Source organism: Nesoenas mayeri (assembly GCF_963082525.1).
Source record: "Nesoenas mayeri genome assembly, chromosome: 6".
Classification (NCBI taxonomy): Eukaryota; Metazoa; Chordata; class Aves; order Columbiformes; family Columbidae; genus Nesoenas; species Nesoenas mayeri.
The window spans coordinates 41,675,938-41,697,024 of NC_137545.1; the positions used below are offsets into that span (position 1 = coordinate 41,675,938).

General features: G+C 41.8%; 1 protein-coding gene across 2 annotated transcripts in view; it reads left to right on the top strand.

The window, feature by feature from the left end:
- Positions 1-18,393: 18,393 nt before the first annotated feature.
- Positions 18,394-21,087, top strand: part of ACVR2A (activin A receptor type 2A) — a 61,592-nt gene continuing 58,898 nt past the window's right edge. The window contains exons 1-2 of one of the 2 annotated variants that reach the window (XM_080347343.1): positions 18,394-19,372; positions 20,080-20,143. In XM_080347343.1, the coding sequence (XP_080203469.1) occupies positions 20,089-20,143 (55 nt within the window). In that variant the 5' untranslated portion in view covers positions 18,394-19,372; positions 20,080-20,088. Of the gene's footprint in view, positions 20,144-21,087 lie in introns of both variants that reach the window. The other variant, XM_080347344.1, reaches the window with a different exon arrangement.

Genomic DNA, 21,087 nt, shown 5'->3' on the forward strand with positions numbered 1-21,087 from the left:
CAAGACCAACTCTATTTAATGACACCAGAAATTCAAATTGTTTCTCATTGTTTTACATTAAAGAAGGTTTAGGCCAAGTTTTGAAGCATTGTGTTTCTTACATAATTTGTTTTGAAGGAGTTATACTTTTCTGATTCTTTAAGCTCTTGATAAGTCCCTTATCTCATTTGCACTGCTGGAGATCTTTAAACCCACTCTCTTCATAGTTAAAAACAACGTAACAAGATTAGGCTCAGAGCCAACAAAATCAACCGTGTGCCAACTTCTCTTCGGAATTCCAATTAGAACATCATTTGTATTAACCTCCATTTTTCTAACATAAGGACAATACTATCATTTCTATGATTATATCAGTGAAGTAATTATCTATTCCAGGAATATATTGCAAGATAGAAACAATAAAATGCAATACTAATAGGACGACTTGCGCAAAGTTATTAATAGGCAATTATTCCAGAATGCCTTACATTCATCTCAAAATGCTTAATAGAATTGCAATGAGTTGATAGCCATCCATAGCCAAGAAGAATTTGATGAACAAGAGTACGTAAAAGAGCATTTATCTTCTAATCTCATGAAAAAATTGTCTAGCTGGGCAAGGAGTTCCTACACTTTCTATCCACCCTTTCTGATTAGTTTTACCATCCATAGCATCACTTATTCCCAAGACAGAACAGCTTTTTCAATCAGCCTTGGAAATGATTTTATTTTCAGCCTCCGACTTAAGAATGACAAGCACTGATTTTTAATATTCCGTTCTTAGTATGAATCCAATTACCTAATTTACACATGCTTACAATATGTGTATATTGCTAAAGTTACCATGACTATTCTATATATTAAATAAATATGTATGGTCCCCTATTATTTTTGTTTAAATAAGACACTAAATAGCTTTCATTAACAAAGTGAAATTAAAAGAAATCAATCATTAAAAACACACATAGGTTATACATGTGGTCTAGAAATGGAATGAGGAGCTTGTCAGATATATGTTGCACATGAACCCCCTAAAACCTCCATATCTAGTTATTACAGCAACCGACTAAACACGTTGCACACTTTAAAGTGCTTTCCTGCTGTTGGATGGAGGTTGCAAGCTCTATTCAAAGGCTGGTAATGCTGCTCTCTCCTGTCACTTCATGTGTCGTTCCACAAAATGCTATTTATCTCCTGTCTCGTGATCAAAGGAGGTGCCAGGTACCTGTTTTACCCTCAGCTCCATCTCCCTGGCCCAGGGAAAGTCTCCAGAGGCCCCTTCAATCTCCCCGATTCCCTCAAACCCTACACATACCTCTCCTAAATCCTCCGATGTTTTCGGGTTAATGCTATAAGCTGATCGAGGCTGCTTCCCCGCTACCTTTGTGATGAACTTGGCTTGGAACAGAGCAATTTGGCATTGGGTCAGATTTTGGGGTATTTCATATTACCATGGGACCCATAACGCTGAGACACTAAGTGAAGAGTTTTTAGTACAAGGTATGTTTTAGAGAAGGATATTCGGTGAGCAATATCTTCAAAATCTAACAAAGGCCCCTAGAATACCAGCCAGAACACTTTTTCATATATAAATTTTAAAACCAAAGCATAGATTTTGGTGCAAAATTTGCCATTTCTTAATGAACCGACAAGAAAATGCTGTGACTTCAATCACACATACTATTATCGCCCTCTTGTATTGAACAGAGCTTGAAAAGCACGCATTGAAATATTAAAAATACACTTACAACAGTAGTTTACCTAACTACAACTGGCAAAATTAAAATAACATTCCTATTTTAAACAGAAAATTGCCTAAATCTGTGTATTACCAATGGGTATATATAGTCACTGAAACCTATGGCGCTCCTTGTGCAAAATAAACCCAACACAGAACCAATTAAAAATGGGGATGTATGGAATGCGTATGTTTATCATAATACATTTACCACAGTCAGATCATATATTAATATGAATCTCCAAGTGTGTAAACACGATGCATTTTTAGCAACTGTTTTCAATGAAGATGCTATTTTTGCATCTATATAAAGACAGGCAAATAATTGAAATTATAAAAATCTCGTTAGGTCGACCATCCTAGAATAAATCAGTTCAAACTTAAACAAGACGGGCCAAAACTTTCAGGAGATAATTAATGTTGCCCCAAGTTACGAGTGTGCAATTTGACCCAAATTTGCACGTTGTAGCAAACGGTACAGCCTGAAAAAAAGAATTATGTTCTACATAGGACACCTCAAGCTGAGCACCAAAACTATTTATCATCTATCATACTTTAAGTACCTATTCCCTTTGCAGACAGAGCAGATAAAAGTACTCTGTGCAAGGAAAGACATTTCCTATAAAAACAGTCATGAAAATAGCTTTGAGTAGTAGATAAACTTATTTATCTTCTATGTAATGTATTACATAATTAATTTATATGGCAATTAGAATTACAGAATCACCTCTTGAAGTTAGTTGGGGTACTATTACCTTATATTGAACATTGTCGTTCTAGACCTTTGAAAGTGACTTTGTCTACAGAATGTACAGATTGCTGGGGAGAACCTCGGACATTCTGGCAGCCGAGCGGTAAATGCACATGGGAACTTGTTGCTTAAGGTTTAATCAAGCTCAGCTGTAACAAAAACTTTGTCAATTATTTTTCAAGCCTTGCAGGATTCGTAAAGCTTTGGTTGGTGTTTTACAAGTCACTGGGCTCCATTTCATTTAAGAAGTTAATTTCTATTTTTGACTAGTCTTAAAGACAACCATATGACCGGAGCTTCCACTTGATTCTCCCCAAAAGTACGTTGGCTCTGCGGCTCATTTTACCACTGAGCAATCTCACATTTTAATGCATTCAGAACTAGGTAAAGTTCCTTCCAGAAGGAAATATGATTGATTGTTACAATGACAGTAATTGCTTTTTAGTAAAAGTAACCATTATGATAATTTTCCTCTAGAAAGAGACATTTAACTAACTAAAGTAACTTGTTACTTTTCAACACATTAACTTCAGCAAATGTAACGCTACAAATGTACAGAGCGCACAGACACAACAACATGCATCACTTGGGGAGTCTGCACACTTTCTTCTTTCTATATTTCGTAGTGTTTCCAAATAGTATATGCTTAAAAAAAACCGCATACATAACACAGCATTAATTAAACTGTTAAGAGCTGCTACAGCACGTCTATTGCCAAGTCTCCTGTTTAAAAATTCTGACTTCCAAGTAGCAAACTTCAGATCATTATGAGACATTAATTCCTCAGCATCTATAAAGTGCCAACTCTGAGAAAATCATAATAAAAGATGCCGGTAAAGCGAAGCAGCTCAACAGTAACTCCTGACACACCACCAGGAGTGAATGACAGACACAAAAAAGCATTTACAGTGCAAAAAAACCTCTATGGAACCCTATAGATATAGGGTTATAGTATAGAGAGAGAAGGATTTCTGTGACAGACGCCCTGTTACACCACACTAATAGCTACAAGTTACTAAAACCCCATATTAACATCTAATTTCATGTATTGCTTCCGAGTGCCACTTGAATACTAGTTAGAAACCAACCGCCAAGTCTGCAGCGCCGCACCCATGAGAGGTGCATTATTTTTTCCAAACTGCTATTTATAAGCATTCCATGCACCTTAGGTTGTAGTAACTTATTAAAAATGTCGTTTCTGATAATTAAGAGCTGCATCATAAAATAATTCAAGCATCCGGGTTTTGTTTCACACTACTTCACGTGAGTTGAAATAAAAATAACTTCACCTTTGCTTTAAAGTTGTCGAAGATAATAAGAATTCCTTATGCTTTAAAGGGATTCTAAAGTGGAGCTGAAATGAGTCTGGATTGAAATTTTGGTTTTACGAAATTTCCTTTAAGTGGAAATATTAAAAATTGAAATTCCAAAAAATCAGATTTAAAATTTTCGCTTCAAGCTTCCTACCTGCTCTGAAGAAACAGGTTTTGTATCTCTGGCTCCTTCTACCTCCTATACCCGCTCTGAATTGCACAGAACGTTTAGGGTGCAGAGTTGTGCATTTGCAACTCGAGTTTCCATATCTAACGTTGCAAGGAAAAGTCAATCCCTGTCTTTGCAATAATTTTTTCTCTGTCCTGTTGGAAAACCAATCTGCTCCTCTAGTTTTTCACACCTTGCAAAGGAAATATCATTAGCTAACTCGACATAAAAAGGGTTTTGTTATTTCCCTAATGAAAGCAGCGCTATTAGAGAGGAGGCCCTGTTTGGGCTGGCAGGTCCAGACTAACAGGTTCCATCCCCCTTATCATTAGCACTGGTACCTGCTCCATCCTGCTCAAAATTGCTGACATTTCAGGTATGTTAATACTATTTCTATTCTATCTTTTAAAAGGATTTTTTTTTTGTAATGATTTAGATTAAGAAGCTTCAGTTCAAACTGCGATGTAAGTATTGAGCTGGAATGATCAATGGTTTTACCTTTTTCTTATTTAAAGATCCTAGATACACTTTTAAGATAAAATAACATAGGTGCTATAAGGAGAGACCAGAGAAAATGACAGAGACTCAATGATTTTTTGGCTTTTATAGTTTCAACTATTAGGTTGCAAACCCCTAGTGAAAGAAAAGCCAAACCCCTTCCATAATCAGAATGAACTGCAAATTCACACAATTCCAGGCTTCTTTCTTTCAAATATTTTCAAGATTAAAAATCTTCCCGCTCCTGTTCACCTTCTACTACATTATAATCAAAGAACATTCAAGAGAATTTCAGAAACAGTTTGGTTGCTCCAAGATAAAGTGAAATTAGACACAATGAGTGACTGACACACAAACAGCCATAACCTAGGGCACGAGTTAGGAGCTTACTAACACCCATTCCACCAGGGAATTTTGGAAGACGGTTCTTATAACACAGTGTCCTGGTTACTTTTGAGGAAGAGACTTCCAGTTTAAACAGAATTGGCAGTCGACCTCCATAATTAGTCCTTTATCTTTTCCACATTGTCTAAATGTCACGTGGCAAGCCACATTCCCAAATTTTGCTTTGCGGCGTGTAGGAGTTAATTCCTCAATATTAGCTGAAGAAATTAATGATTTTGCAGTGTTAGCGGTGATGTGCTTTACTCAACGCACCTCAGAAGAAGGTTTTGATCAGATGTTTAGGTTAACCGTTCAAAATCATGCAAACCAAACCACTAATTGAGGGTGTAGTGCAAGTCTGCCACGTCCATACCCACATTCGGCCCATGACAGAAATGATGCTGATTTTCTGTAACGAAAATAAAGTCCACACTGGTCAGGGCACCTGATGTGACCTCCAACGAGAGACCACAGCTGGGAAGAGAAGACTTTCCAGTGGAGCCGAGCAAGGGACACCTTTGCCAACCACACGAAACTGCCTCTTTCCACTCTTTGCTTCAAGGATCCGAGGTCAGGTTGAAGCAGCAGCTGCAGCGCAGGCTCACGATGTATCAGATCGAAGCGCCAAGCAGGCAAATACAAATTGGGATTGATATGAATAACTCTAGCGCATAACGCATTAAATTTGGCAGGCTTAAAGGGAAAGACAGGGGGGGGGAAAATAGCATAACTAGTATTTGCATTGTACTAAAAGATTACTTAAATTAAAGAGAATTTAGCCAAAAAATAGGCATTTAGTTTTTATTGAACTAGCTGTAATTGGCTCAGAAATTCCAAGAAATACAGCAGTATGCATAAGTACTATGTAAGACCTGTAAGACTAACGAGTTGATGCAACTAACCATGATCCATCTTTTTATTCTGATGTCCAACAATGTAATAAATGAGACAAGAATGCATTTTCTAGTATGTAATTTGGGATAAGTGAAACTCTAATTCTTTGTAATCCAAAGATAAAACACTTATAAAACGCATAAATTATCTTAGCACAGTTTTGGAGAAAAGGAACGAGCTACTTAAACTGTCAGGTTGTAACACTGACAAGCACAATTCATTGAAATCCCTTGTTTTTCACCAGTTGTTTTGTTGCATGACTACTAAATGTAACTAAACAATATAAAAAATACCTGTTGTGAGAGGTTGTCAGAGGGCAGAAAAATATCTTAGTGGGTGTGGAAACATGTTTTGGTTGGACACAGTTTGGATCACAGTAGATACAACTTGTTTAGAGTGAAATGGTTCAAGGCAGGTGATAGTCACAATTAGTCCAAGGCCACAGCCTGGGCTCCAACCAAGGTGTGTCCAACATCACTTGGGAGTCAGGGTATAAAAAGACGACCATAAAGCTGTTTAGGGAGGAGCCACAATTTCAACTGCAATTCCACAAGCCTTTTAAACCAGCCCTTGCATCAAACAAGAGGCTCCTGGGGTTTTTTCTCACACTCACTGTGGTCTCAACACCAGGAGGACCTTGGAGCCAACGTCAATAGTTGTGAGGCTGGGAATGAATTGGGTTCAGGACCTAGTTTAAAGCTAACGTTTTGTTTCAGTTTGTTTGCTGGGCTGGTTTTAACCCAAATCAGCTCCCTGATCAATTAAATGTGCAGCTGCAGGAACATTTGTGCAGGGCAGGGCAGCATCTCTTGGCTTACGCCGGCTTAAAGAGTTCGTGGCAGTACAGCATGAATGTAACCAAAGACCTGCTATAGTCTGACACTGCTAATAATCCACACATGCCATTCCAGAATACAGGAATAGTTAAAGCATATAAATGGCCTTGCCATGTGCCTTGCATTGGGGCCTGACAGAGGAGAGCTTAGAAATTGCTGTAACAGCTTGAAAAACACATAAATTTTGGCCTAATTCTGCCTTCCAATGGCAAGGACAACAATCTGATTCCCCAGTCATTTGCATCAAGCTGCAGTATGATTGATGACAACATGATAAATGTATTTCCCAGACCTCCGGCAGTGCAGCTTCTGTCAGAAAGCTGATGACACTTGGTGCATTCTCTGCACTTCTAACCCCAACCTGTCGCACCACTGTTGATCCTCCTTGAGCCTCTGTCCTCTGCAACTTCTCTTCTCTACAGCAAGGCCACTTTTCTGCTTAAAATTACCAAGCAAATTGAAATAACAGCACAAGTACTAGAAGAATCAGGATGGAAACGACACTCCAGTTTTCCCATTCCCACCTCACTGGAGTATAAATGCTTGCTACAGACAATCTGAATTCTCATCTTGTATTATTTCCCAAAAAGCTGGACTGGAAACGTGCATATTCACAAGTGTTGTCTTTACGTGGAACCACAAGCTCACTGCATCAGTCTGTTCTACAGTGGCTGATCTGTTTGAACAGTTTATCTTCATTGCTGTATTGACACAGCAATTCTACCAAAAGTATGAGCTATTCCAAGGATTAGAAGCTATCTATCACAACTAGCATTAAAAATAACTTCATGCTGGCTCCTTTGCCACATATTTTACATATTATTTTCATTTTCTCAACATATTTTTAAGAATTGTTTTTGGTAAAAGGGTTGTAATTACATTCTAGTTAAACTTAAAAGTCTCCAACAAAAATGTACGCCTGTATCTGGTACATATCTTAAGAAGAATTTAAGCAAAGCAGTAATGTAGAAGAATAATCATCTGCTAACATATATACAGAGACATACATTATATACTTTGCACATCTCAGGTGGGAATAATCTAATAGGGCTTAGACATAACAGCATGATATTATTTAAAATAATAGTTTAAAAAGGGGTTTTAGAATATTTTGAAGCTTGTTTACTAAATATTTGACAAAAAGTCTTCACTACAGTCAATACTATAGAAAGTAAATCTTGCGGATGAGTACTTTTTCTCCAACCATCATATATTACTGATATGAGGCTGCTAGAAGATGCGGTGTCATGCTGATGATCCTAAGATGATCCACAAGTCAAGCGGTTATTTATACAATTCCTAAATATACCTGGATAATTTCCTTTATGAAGTTACGAAAAAGCACAGCAAACAATCAATTGAGAGCATACTATATATATTATACACTGAGTTGAAAAATGCTCCATAGTTGCACAAAGTTACTGCAGCTCGGTTGTATTAACTTCATTAAACCTGCTTCAGAAACCATCATTAACTGAATGATTCCGTATTATTTAGTTGGAAAATGAGAGGGAGAGAGTCTGTTCTTGTGCTCTAATTTGGTTTCTCCCATCACTGCTACAAAAGGCAACAAGGTTCTATTAAATACTCCCATGCTCGGTAATATGGATGAAACCAGGTCTTAGTTCTTCCCTCCAATAGCGCAGCTACTTATGTTATTCGGTGAATTGCCTGATATTTTAATGACAATAAAACTTGTACGCCCATATAGATTGGGACTATTAGTTGTAACAGATTATTAAAAGAAAAACATGACGCAAACAAGAAGAAAAAAGCCTCTTGAGCCTCTTCCATGACAACGTCCATTAAACTCGGCAAGAAACACTGTCTGAGCTTTCTCTAAGGTGAAACACTCAGCACAACCTCAACGTTCAAAATTCGAGTACGCTTAATACAAAAAGTAAAACTAGGCAGTGCTGTGCAGAATGCCAGGAGAAAAACTCTCACCTTTCAACCCAAATTGCAGCCAAGCAACTGCTTGAGTGGAATAAGCCTCCAAAACCATGGGAATCTCTCTCTTGAAGCTGTTTAAGCTTCCTTAATGCTCTTAATCCACCTTGATATTGAAATACTAGACACACTGGCACCCACCTTCTGACTTCCAAATTGCTGGCCAAGCGCCTGAGAGTTTCTGTTCCCCCAGTGTCCATCCTGAGAGGCTTTGGGACATGGTCTAACTGGGCTTTTCCACAACGGTTCTTGTGGCCCTCAAGAAACACCTTACTGGAAGGGAAAACTTCTCATGAACTCGGAGGAAAAACAGACTGTGATAGTGGTGAAACAACCAAATAAACCTTTCTGGAAAGACATAATTTAGGGAAGAGCACAGAAAGAGGGACCTCCAGCTCAACCGCTGTGCCATTAGTTCATTAATTATCGTAAAAAGAGGAATGATGGGCTTCTGACTGAGGCAATCCCTGTTTGTGTCCAAATCCGAAGCCAAAAAGGCCCCACTTTCATTTCACACCTTTAGAAATTTCATTATCAGGCTAACAAATATATAGTAACCACTAAACCACCAATACGCTCATTATCAGAAGTGACTAACAGTTTCTAAATGGTGTTCAAATGGAATCATTCAAATGCTTTGGGGCATCTACCATCTGTGTGTGTTGACTTCAGCTTCTCTACCCCTCCATATAAGATAAAGATACTTTCCTCACTGCAGTATTATAAAAATTACCTGGTGTTCCTAAATCAGGGTGTATGCACTATGTATCACTAAAAATACCAACCTTAAAAGTATGTTTTCATTGTCTAAAGGATTTGAAGGCAAAAAATGAGCCTTTCCATTAGAAAGGTTGACTGCTACATACAAAACTTCCTGGTTAAATGGTAAAAAGCTTAGCTTTTACTCAAAATAGCCTGACCTCGAAGAACTTCTCTTTATTTTCAGTACACAGGATTTTGTTGTCTCAGCCATGAAAATATTCATTTTTCAGTGTCTGAATTGTAATTATTGTGAGAATTTGTAGATGAATCTACCTCAAAATTATTCAGCAGTAGAAGCTGTGAAAGGATTTAGCTGTCGGGTGAGCTGGTCAAGAACTGAGCACATGTATGAACAGCAGCAGGCTGGGATTTTCTGACGGTTGCAGATCATCATTTGATTTTACTTACTGAACTTTAAATGGCCTTGAGTTGGCTCACCCCATCCAGCTTTCCAAAGGCACAATCATTCCAAAGAAATGTTACAGCTGGATTCTCGTCATAAAAAAGAAGTGGAAGCTGTTCCTTGAGAGACTTCTAAGTCTATAAACTTTAGCCATCCTTCCATGGATCTGAAACAGGACAAATTTGGGAATCTTGCATACCTGTTACATGGAAACCTGTAATGTGCCACATTTTTGGGAACTCTAGCACTTGGGGAAAGGTGTGCTTTTAGTAACAGTGAATGGGAACAAAGGGGTCGCTGCAGGCTGAGCTCCCGTTGGCAGGATTATTTCAACACTGCTTAAATTCTGTGCAGAAATTAGGAAATCCCTAAATCACTGATTATGGGCTGAAAGCAAAACGTATTAACTTGAACCAATTCATATTTATTAGGCTGCGCTGTCCCAGAGTCACACTTCTGACTTCCTTGGGGTTCCCACTACATTTCCATAAAACCACCTTCAGTAAAAAGCAGAATTGTTTACTTGGTGGATCAGAGAAGGGAGACACTATCGTGGGCCTGAGGAAAATGCAGTTTAAGATGAAACACTGAGAGGCAACAGCAGCTCTCACCTTTAATGTTGCCAGATCTCGTTGGTCAGGCACTGATATAATAGATTTTCACAGAATCACAGAATCGACTGGGTTGGAAAAGCCCTCAGAGATCATCGAGTCCAACCCTTGGTCCAGCTCTAGTCCGTTTACTAGATCATGACACTAAGTGCCATGTCCGATCTCAGTTTAAAAACCTCCAGGGCCGGTGAGTCCAGCACCTCCCTGGGCAGCCATTCCAATGCCTGACCACTCTCTCTGCACAGAATTGCTTTCTAATCTCCAGCCTCAATTTCCCCTGGCAGAGTTGAAGCCCATGGTCCCTTGTCCTATTGCTGATGCCTGGGAGAAGAGCCCAATCCCCACCTGGCTAGAACTGCCCTTCAGGTAGTTCTAGAGAGTGCTGAGCTCAGCTCTAAGCCTCCTCTTCTCCAGACTAAACAAGCCCAGCTCCCTCAGCCTCTCCCCATAGGGCTCGTGTTCAAGTCCCTTCCCCAGTCTTGTTGCTCTTCTCTGGACCCTCCAGCACTTCAATCTCTTTCCTGAGCTGAGGGGCCCAGAACTGAACACAACACTCCAGGGGTGGCCTCCCCAATGCAGAGCACAGGGGAAGGATCACTGCCCTGGTCCTGCTGACCACGCTAATTTGGATACAGGACAGGATACCGTTTTCCTGCTATTTATCAATTAGAAATATTTCACTGTGCTGTAAGAAAATACAACCCACTATAAATACAACAGCAGCTCTGGAATCTCCCTTTCCTTTTGTGATTTTACTTTTTATCAGTATTTATTAGACGTAGCTGTCCCTCTTTCACAATGGGAATGATAACCATCACTATTTGCCCCTTGAGTCAAGCTCAGACAGCAGCAGGAGCTTCAGTGGCCACGTTTCTTTCAAGGAAGTGGGTCTCCAATCATATTCCAACCATTTCCCTTTGCAGGAAGGCTTTACTGGCCTGGAACTGCTGCCCCTACAAGCACAAAAACTTCTGCCCCATAATATATTTGCAAGGGTTGATTCTACATTCTTTACTTATTAGCCACAATAAACCACAAAATTATTAGTAGCTTGTTCATTACCATGGACCTTCACATTTCTTTCCTAAAATTCAAAATGACCAATTTTCAAAACAAATATCTGCAGGTTTTTTGATAGATACTTGACTCCCAGTTGCCACCTCTTTCTGAAACCAACTAGTTACATTTTAGAGCCTCTATTTATTAGCATTTTAGCAAAAACAGTAACTAACATTTGAGCTCCAGTACCTTCTAACCCGTCTAAATCTTCAAAAAGTTCACCTCCCATTATTGTTCTTTTAACAATACTGTTGCGAGCTTCATTATTAAAGTTACCTGTTGAACCCAAAACTGGCACTCACTCGTCTTCCCCAGCGCTCATTTTGTTTCTGACATTGAACTGAATCAAATTATATTTCCGGGAACATTCTGGTTACTGAGGTTTTAAGTTACTGAAGTGGGACCACAAGACGTGTCTGACAGACAGACCCAAAGACTCACGAAGGGCCATCACTCCTCCTCACTGCCATCGGGCCCTGCAAACCTCTCATTCACTTCTCAAAGCGTTCGCATTTTAAGATTTGGGGCTCAAATGAAAACTCAAAGGACAAGCTCTGTGGTCTGTTCTTTTAAAAAATAATACACTTGTTGCTAAACCTTGAATCCAAACTGCATGTCAAAGCTCTGATAACAAGCCCACTCTCTTAAAGTTCTCCACCCCGGAGGCACTTTTCTATGTGTTTCATTTTGATTCAATGAGCAGAACAGATCTAATTTTCTCTAGAACCTACGTCACATACCTGACTCTAATGCTGTGCTTTTCATCAGGCTCCCATAAATTGTTTGTGATACTAAGAAATAGATGAAAACTTTGGCTACACTTTTGATAAAACCTCTTTGGCTTATGAAGAACATACATGCATTATATTTACTTGTAGCATTGACTGTGACACTGCATTTAACTTTCTTGTGCTCCTCTAATATTGTTCAACAAAAATAATATACATGTACAATTTCTGATTAAACTCTGAACTTAAATCACACATCACAACTTGGAAAATTAAACAACTCTCCTGATCCCACTCTTCAGTCATTGCAGAAAGCTTCTAGTATATTTTGAAAGACATCATAAGGAATTACATCTATTCAAGTATTTTTCATGTTTCAAAAGAACCAAAAGTCATATTATCAAAAGAGTTCTAAAGAGCACACAACTTAATACTCTAAATATCAGACAATCTCTCCCCATATGGCCACTTTATCTTCCTATTTCTTGTGACTGTTCAATTACAAATTGTCAACCTAAACCATGTAATTCTTCATCAACCAATATAAGTACATATGAAGACTTTCCAAGTAAGTGTGAAAGATACATTCTTTAAAATCTAGTATCGTTGTCAGGACGCTGCAGCAGAAGAAAACACTTGTCACACATGTTCAGAATTCATCAAAAATCACAGTGAAAACATTACACTGGTTTTGCTTCCTGTGACTACAACAGAGTTTGTTTAGAAAGGGGTATATAAATTATCATATTATATTCTGAGAAGGAAAATCTCTACACAGACCTGAAGAACCTTGTTTTCATATCACAGCTCAGGGTTTTAAGAATTCATCTCGGTCTCTTCTTAGCACTTCAAGAGAAGGATTGTATAGTATAAATTGAGAATATAGTACGATATTTAGAAAATGTAATCTTACTATGAAATATGCACTAAATCATCCATGATAAATGCCACAGTAATAAAAAATCGTGACACAACAAACTGCCTCTAAGAGACAACGAAGCGTCTGAAAACAACAGGAAGCTCTAGTCGGATGATCTTTCCTGACAAGACAGTGCAAATCCTAGAAAGAAACATTGCTCTGTCCTCCCTGAAAATAGGTTAGATATTTTTGAATCTCCGCACAAGTATCTTAAGGAAACAAAAGTCTGGGTAGCAGATCAAAAAGGAAAAGTAATGATTAGTATAAAAGTAGCTTTGAAGGAAAATTTTTTGATGGAGATTGTATTTAAGTGTTAATTTCTGTAAAACTATTTATGTGTGTGCTTGTTTTTAAACTTGAAGCAGGGAAACGTCCATCTTCTGTGGGTCTACAGGCTCCACCTGATTACATTAAAGAGGAATGTGTCACACAAACTCACTATAGAAATAGCTTTATGTAACACTCTACTGGCCAAATCCTATTCATTTGTAGTTATTAGAACTGCTCGCATGTATAAAACGAACACACTTCAGGCAAACCTCATCACACCTGAATCCAAAACAGGGTTGTTATTATGTCAGCATGTATTTTACTTTGTGGCTATCAGCTGGATTCAACAACCTCATGTAACATTTCTGAGTTTGATTACAAGCGCAAAAGGAGAAAATCTTGATGGACGTATATACCAACCCAACCCAAAAGCACACCACAGGTAAGCTTTTGATTTCATTTCAGTTCATCAGCATTTAAAAGACTGATTAATTCTACATTTTCTCATGGTTTAAAGCTGCGTTATCCATTTAACTGTAAAGCATTTCAATAGTTCTTGAACAGAGCCAATAAAAATGCAAAATAATGAATAACTTTTAGTTATGCATACTCCTGTGAAATTCAGAATAACTTTAGGACACTTATTTTCCCATTTTCTTAAAAAATTAGACCGTCCTCCAGTATTTGCACTTTTTCCCAGAGCATGGAAAGCTAAGCCGGCTGGTCAGGATGAGATCCCTGACAGCAATAAATTTCTGCTCGTTTGGTCATTTTTGTTTTCGCTATGTAAGGTCAGTGTTTGAAATGTGGTTCTCTCTTCCTTCAGAGTTTCAAAGGGAAAATTACTTGGACCGTAAGGGAAGATTAATGAGATAATGACAAGGCTTCTATCTGTTGATGTTACTTCTGATATTATAAACCCCATGTTTCCCATTCTACATTTCAAAAATGCTTGTACGGACACTGAATGAGTCTTGCACAGTAGCTTCTTACCTATAATGCTGTTTCTGCATAAAGAGTATCGATTCCGCGCTAAGTGTGGAAACAGCAAAGGCAGGGCTGAAATCCTCCATTCCTAGCAGGGCCCTGTAGAGAAAAATGAGACATTGTTGGGTTTTAATTCTTCTCATTATTCCCTAGAAGGAAAGTTATATTTGTGCTGCCTCTAGGCAAAGTATTACACCATCCCACACGGACAAAAGAAGGAAACTAAGATCACATCCATTCCACCCTACTGCTGCTACCCCTGCACAGGAGATCTCTGCAGATGCCCAAGTCCGTGATGCTGTATCTTCAGTGCTCATATGCCACAGTAAATGATTCATTAAAAATGCATAGACAGATTGATCGTAGAGGAGCGGAAAAAGATCTGGAGTTTAAGGCGAAAGGAAAATAGAAACGCCAAAGGGTAGAAATGGGAAACTCCTCCAAAGTTCGCATGAGAAAGGCACGCAGAGAGACATTTACAGAGAGGCGACAGCAACTGTGTCATTTACTATGTCTATTAGGGATAAGACTCATCCTTATACTAGTAATAAAAGCAACAGCCTAGAGAAAGCCCAAAGCCCTTCAAGAATTTTGCATCAAGTACCTCACAAAAATGGCAGGCAATTTCTGCTAACACGCATGCAATGTTTGTACCACATTGCCTATTTTTTTTAAATGTAATTAAAAAGGAGAAAATCCCTAACGCAGACATAGATAGCTCTGTTTACATGGTTCTTATAATGATATCACTGAAACAATGTTACGGTGCTGCATCCATGCAACAAAACTACTTTTTATTGTTTGCGTATCAAAAATTAGCATATTTGTACCTCTCCTTATTTATTTCTTTTCATACGCTCTATTAGGTACCTCTGCAAAGGCTGCAAGGCTTATGTGCAGCACCAGTGGGGCTGAACACAGCCCGATGCTTCTGGAGCGCTGACTCTAGTTACCAATACTCTACCGAATCCATACACCACTTGCCATGCTCCCATTCGGCCTCAATACTGGGGAGGAAAAGACAAAAAGATAAGCTTCATTTGTCATTCCTGTGGCCCTGATAAACATGCGATTGCCAAGAGCAACCATACGCTATTACTGTTTCTGTAATATTTACTGGATGGCCAGAAGGCATCACTCTGCTCAAGGGATCCAGCGAGCAAAAAGCCACCCATGCTTAAGAATAATAAGCTCCTTGAGTAAGACACCCCTCCTTACTATGACATTCATGCAAATGGTGTTATATAGATGACATATCTATTCTATTTTCATTTAAAATAATTGGTAAAAAAAATATGCACCATAATTTACATTCTGTCTGTAAAAAAAAATAAAAAGCCAAATACCTACAATGGGAAGTATATATATATATATATTCACACACACAGAGCAATATTTTTAGCTATAATTTCCTACTCATGTGGCAACATGATGAGCATTTTGAAGAAGCTGAGCCAAGTGAAAATACAACCTGCAGAACAGGTCATGTTTAAATATTCTGCTATTGAAGAATATTAAAAACTACAGATTAAGTAGGAGTGTTGTAATACTTTAATTAATGCTTGTAAATCATTCTGAAATACTTGGATAAAAGATGGCATAAAAAGTGTTGCCACATGTCTTGAAGCTTCAAGATGTACACAATGCCATACATCTTATTTTGCTTTTTGGATGTTTTACATCATCAAAAATATTGCCAATGTGTGAATTTAGTGTTGGTAAGTGTTCAAACATGGCAGAGAAACACCAAGGATGCCCGAATACCTCAATATAAATAGACTGAAATATCCACATTTCTTCATGTTTGAACCCAAGTGCTGGTGGCGGTCACCAGGTCTGGTTACTGAATGCCTCTGCTGATCAGTGAATTAGCACAGCTGACAGCCTGGCAGTGTTACTCAGCCTCGACTTGGCCGTATCTTCACATATGTGAAATATCTTATCCATAATATTCCTTCCAATCCAGTACCACCTACTATTCACATCACCAAACACCCAGACCATGCCATCAAGCCATCTGAAAAGGAAGGTCTGTGAAATCACTCTATATATGTGGTTAGCAAATGACTTGCCACTTTTCAGAGAACTCGGTGCTTCTTGCTTATGCAAACACAGCCCTTTATAAAAATAAAGAAATTAAAGGCCAACATTAAGGACCTTATGATTTCCCACATTGATCTCCAGATCTGAGACATGTCTTCTGTTTCATTCATTTTCATATTTTATGACATCCATTTAAAAAAAAAAAAGCGTAAGGAGCCTCACCAAACATACAAAGGAGCAGAACTGCTGTTCTTTAGGGAGAAATGTGCCAAAATGTTTTATCTAGAGGGGCGCAAAGTACCACCAATATACGCATCTTCCTCAAAAGGCAAGAACACTAGTAACTATTCACCATTGCTGCTCTCTCCCTCCTTTGTTCCGAACCAAGAACATGTGCTGCTTTATACCCACGTTCTGGAAGCAGAGGCCATTTGTTCTGCTCTTGCACGGCACATAAAACAACGCAACGTTGTGCCCGTTTCGGCAACTTCTGACAGATATCCCCCTACAAATAAATACTGCACGCCCCTAGACTGCAGCAGCCAAAGGACAATGATAGGAAACAGAAGTTTGTTGTGATTTGAAGGAGGCCGAGCAAGTAAAGGTGGAGAGAAGGCAGCGTGGCCACCATGTGAGCACAGTTCCCTGCTCAGGGTGAACAGGGCACACCTGGTAAACCACACCTGATGCTCTATGTAGGTACAAACATGGATTTAGGGACTTTCTTGACGTGATGGTGTCCCTGAGGAGCGTGGCCACCACAGGACCCACCACCATGTCCCAATAGGGGCCAGCAGTGGCACCCGGGCTGGGGGCGAAGGCAGAGCCAGGAAAGCAGCATTTCACACCTTTGGTACCAATTCATGGCTTCACAGAATCACAGAATGTCAGGGGCTGGAAGGGCCCTGGAAAGCTCATCCAGTGCAATCCCCCCATGGAGCAGGAACACCCAGATGAGGTTACACAGGAAGGTGTCCAGGCGGGTTGGAATGTCTGCACAGAAGGAGACTCCACAACCCCCTGGGCAGCCTGGGCCAGGCTCTGGCATCCTTAGTGAGAAGAAGTTTCTTCTCATATTTAAGTGGAACCTTTTGTGTTCCTGTTTGTACCCATTACCCCTTGTCCTATCACTGGTTGTCACCGAGAAGAGCCTGGCTCCATCCTCCTGACACTCACCCTTTAGATATCTGTAAACAGGAATGAGTCCCCCCTCAGTGTCCTCTTGTCCAGCTCCAGAGCCCCAGCTCCCTCAGCCTTTCCTCACACGGGAGATGCTCCACTCCCTGCAGCATCTTTGTTGCCCTACGCTGGACTCTCTGCAGCAGTTCCCTGTCCTGCTGGAACTGAGGGGCCACAACTGGACACAAGATTCCAGGTGTGGTCTCCCCAGGGCAGAGCAGAGGGGCAGGAGAACCTCTCTCCACCCAAACATAGCGCTGGTACCAACTCACAGCTCCACACCGGCTCTCACGCCGGGTTTTATGGCGGTTTTGTTCCGCCGGGCCCCACCTCGGGGAGGAGGAGAGCTCCCCAGCACCAAGAACGAGCCCCGCAAAGGTGCACCAACACTCCCGGGGGGTGTGACCGGGCGGCGCCAGCCCTGCTGCCCCCGCGGCGCCGGCGGGGCCGGGCGCAGCGAGCAGGTGGCGGCGGGCGGCGCGGCCCGACCCTCACACCTGCCGGCCGGCACCGCGGCCCCCCCGGACACGGACACACACACACACACACGCACGCACACGCAACTGCGTTACGGAGGCGAGAGGCGACAGACTCCGGCCAGCACCGACCTTGGCGCTGCACAGCGGGGCCGGACGCGGGCAGGCGGGCGGGAGTGGGGCGGGCGGCGCTAGGGCCGCGCCCAGAGGGGAGCGCGTGTGCGCACCCGCGAGGCGGCGCGCGGGCAGGTAGGGGCGGGAAGAGCGCGCTCCGCCCGCTTTGGGATGGGCGGGGAAAAGGGGAGGTAGGCGGGGCCAAGCGGCCGCCGGCGGGTCGTGAGTGGGCAGCGCGGCTGTCAATCCCGGCGTCGCGCGACGGGCGGCCGCGGTTGTGGGAAAGGAGGGGAGAGGGTGGGGGAGGGGGGGGGGGGAGGAGGAGAGGAAACAAAAACAATCGCCCGGGCGCCGCCATCTTGGGTCCGTTCTCCACGCCACACAAGTGAATGGGTAGATATGAAATTACCACAGGGGAGCAGCAACAGCAGCAGGGTACGGAGGGCTGTTCCGAGCTGCCAGCTGGACTCGGGAGACTCTAGAGACGGCTCCTGTCGCCGCCGCCGCCCCGAGAGAACCCCCGGGCTCGGCCTTTTCTCCTCGCCAAGCCCTAAACTGCACTCCTGGAGGGACAAAGTTGGGCTCAGCCGCGCCGCCTCTGCCGCCCGGGAGACGAGAGAGTTGGGTTCCTCGGAGCCGGGAGTGAGCCGGGGACAGAATTAGGGCCGAGGGTGCCCAGGGGATTCCCGCCCCCGCCGCCCTCCGGCCGGGGCTCGCCTGGTGCGCGGTGGGGGAGGCAGGAGGAGGCTCTGCCCGCCCGCCCCTGCTGCCGCTCGCCCCTTCCTCCTAAAAGGAGAAAAAAAAGAAGGAAAAGGCAAGAACGGGATCGAGCCGGGGGGGGCTGGACTGTCTCGCTTCTGCGTTTGACCAGCGGGCGAGGAAGAAACCGCTGAGGAGTTGGAGAGGAGCATCCAGCGGGAAAGAGGCACCGAGCGGCTGCTGCACGGGGGGAAGGAGCGGCCGCCGCATCCCCCCGCCCTCCTCCCTTCCCGGAGCACCATTCTCCGAGCAGCACGGCGGCCAGGGAAGGATTCGCCACAAAGAATAGATCACCCTTCTCCCCAGCGGCTGGATACTGCGTTTTATATATATAATATATATTTCTAATTTTTTTTTTCAGTCGCTCTTCTGTGTTTAAATACCAAATATAGCCTCTTGGCGGGGGAAGGGGATGGAAATCTCTTAGAAGAATTTGCAATCTTGCTGGGATCGGGGAGTGCTGGTGCTGCCGGGCCCGGGAGAAGGGGAGATGTGCGGCTCCGACGGGCGGCAGGACTAGAGATTTGCCACTTCTTCGGGAAGCCCGAAGGTTTGTTTGCCCTCAAACTCTTTGTTTCTCCCCTTTTCCTCTCCGGGGTTACGCTAAAACCCTCAGCATTATTAAAGAAAACCGAGGTGTTGCCCACGTGCAGCTGGTGGCTTGCCTTTTAAAGGTAGTTTTCATCAAAAAAAAAGAACCTGACAAAACTTCCTCCCCTTCACCTGGAGGCTTTTGAGGTTTGAAACTGCAATGGAGCTACTTTTCTTCCAAACACTACATGTTGTGTAAGAGGAGCCAGGACTAGAAACATCGTGTTTACAGATTTCGATCTGACTCCCCGACACTCGGCACCCACGAGTGATGCTTCACGGAGCCTGGTGTGGAAAGGCCAAGTTGGAGTGTGCTCAGAGACTTTGGCCTGTCCAGCGGCTCCATTGTTGACTTTTTTTTTCAAACGTGGATTCGTAGCGTACTTTTATGAATTAAATTTTGCCACCCTTTGTACAGAAGCCAAATGACACGTGTGTTTTGAAACACGGTTCCAAATATACCCATCCCTCAACCCGGATTCTAGCAAGAAAGTGCAGGAGGGAGATCGTCGGTGTCTAAAGAAATTTGATTTTACTGTTTCATGAACATTTGCTGCAGAAATGTTGCTATAGATTGCTTTATAGTGGTTCAGCAAGAAGGGAGATTTTTCCAGCTTGCAGGACCCAGGAAACTGGATACTTAAAGTCACTTAAATGTTTTAACAGCATTGGAAAATGGGAGCTGCTACTAAGTTGGCGTTTGCTGTTTTTCTTATCTCTTGTTCTTCAGGTAAGTGAACGTTCTTGATTTTACCGTTTTTAACATAAGGCTTTGAGGTCAGCCCTTGAACGCTTGATATAACTTTGTGGATTAGTGTGAATAAGCAGAAATCTTTAGTTTTTTCACATGACAAATGTTTGGGGATGAAACTGACTAAAGGCAGAAGCTGGTTTTATCGTTATCCTTGGAAATGCATATAACATGAGCACTTCAAACGCGTGCAGCGCTTGGATTTCAGATCAGTTGTGTGGAACAAATGGGGAGACATAACCACCTAGTGTCACAGTCATTTGGCAATGCAGTTATTAGTGTTTTGGTGTGTGTGGGAGTTGTTGTTGTTTTTCTTAAATAAGACTGAATGGAAATGATCTTAACTTCAATTAGGTCTCTTACTCTGGACTTTCAGTGGTGAATGGCAATCTTCATTAATGCTTCATTAGTTTAGAATAGGTACTGCTCTGAAACCATCAGCTCGTCCTTTAATGATAGGAAGGGGTGTGTGCGTGTATAGATGTATGCACAGAATGAGCCTGAGAAGGCGGATTTTCAGTTTCCGAACAGTATTTTGTAACGCTTTGTATTTTGCTACTCAATGCGTCTCTGCCTTGTAGTGCAAAAAAAAGAAATAGCCACTACTTTTCTCTTTAAAACAGCAGAAGTTGGATTTCAAATGCCAACTCTGAGTCCTGAGGAGGAGGAAAATGGTCATGTTATGGGAGCAACCAGTGGTTGGGGTAACAGTTGGTACATTCCTGCTTGAAGCTCCTGCAGTTTCACCAAAAAAAACTGTTATGATCCGTGTAATGGATCTAATATTTGTTTACATGGCAAGCCTCGCGCTTTCTGCTTATGCTTTGAATGTGTATACGGTCCTCTGTTGAGGTTTAAATAGACTTTTCAACGTTCTTGCGCGGTGTGCTGGTCTGAAATCTGGCAGGCGAGTGCCCAGCTTT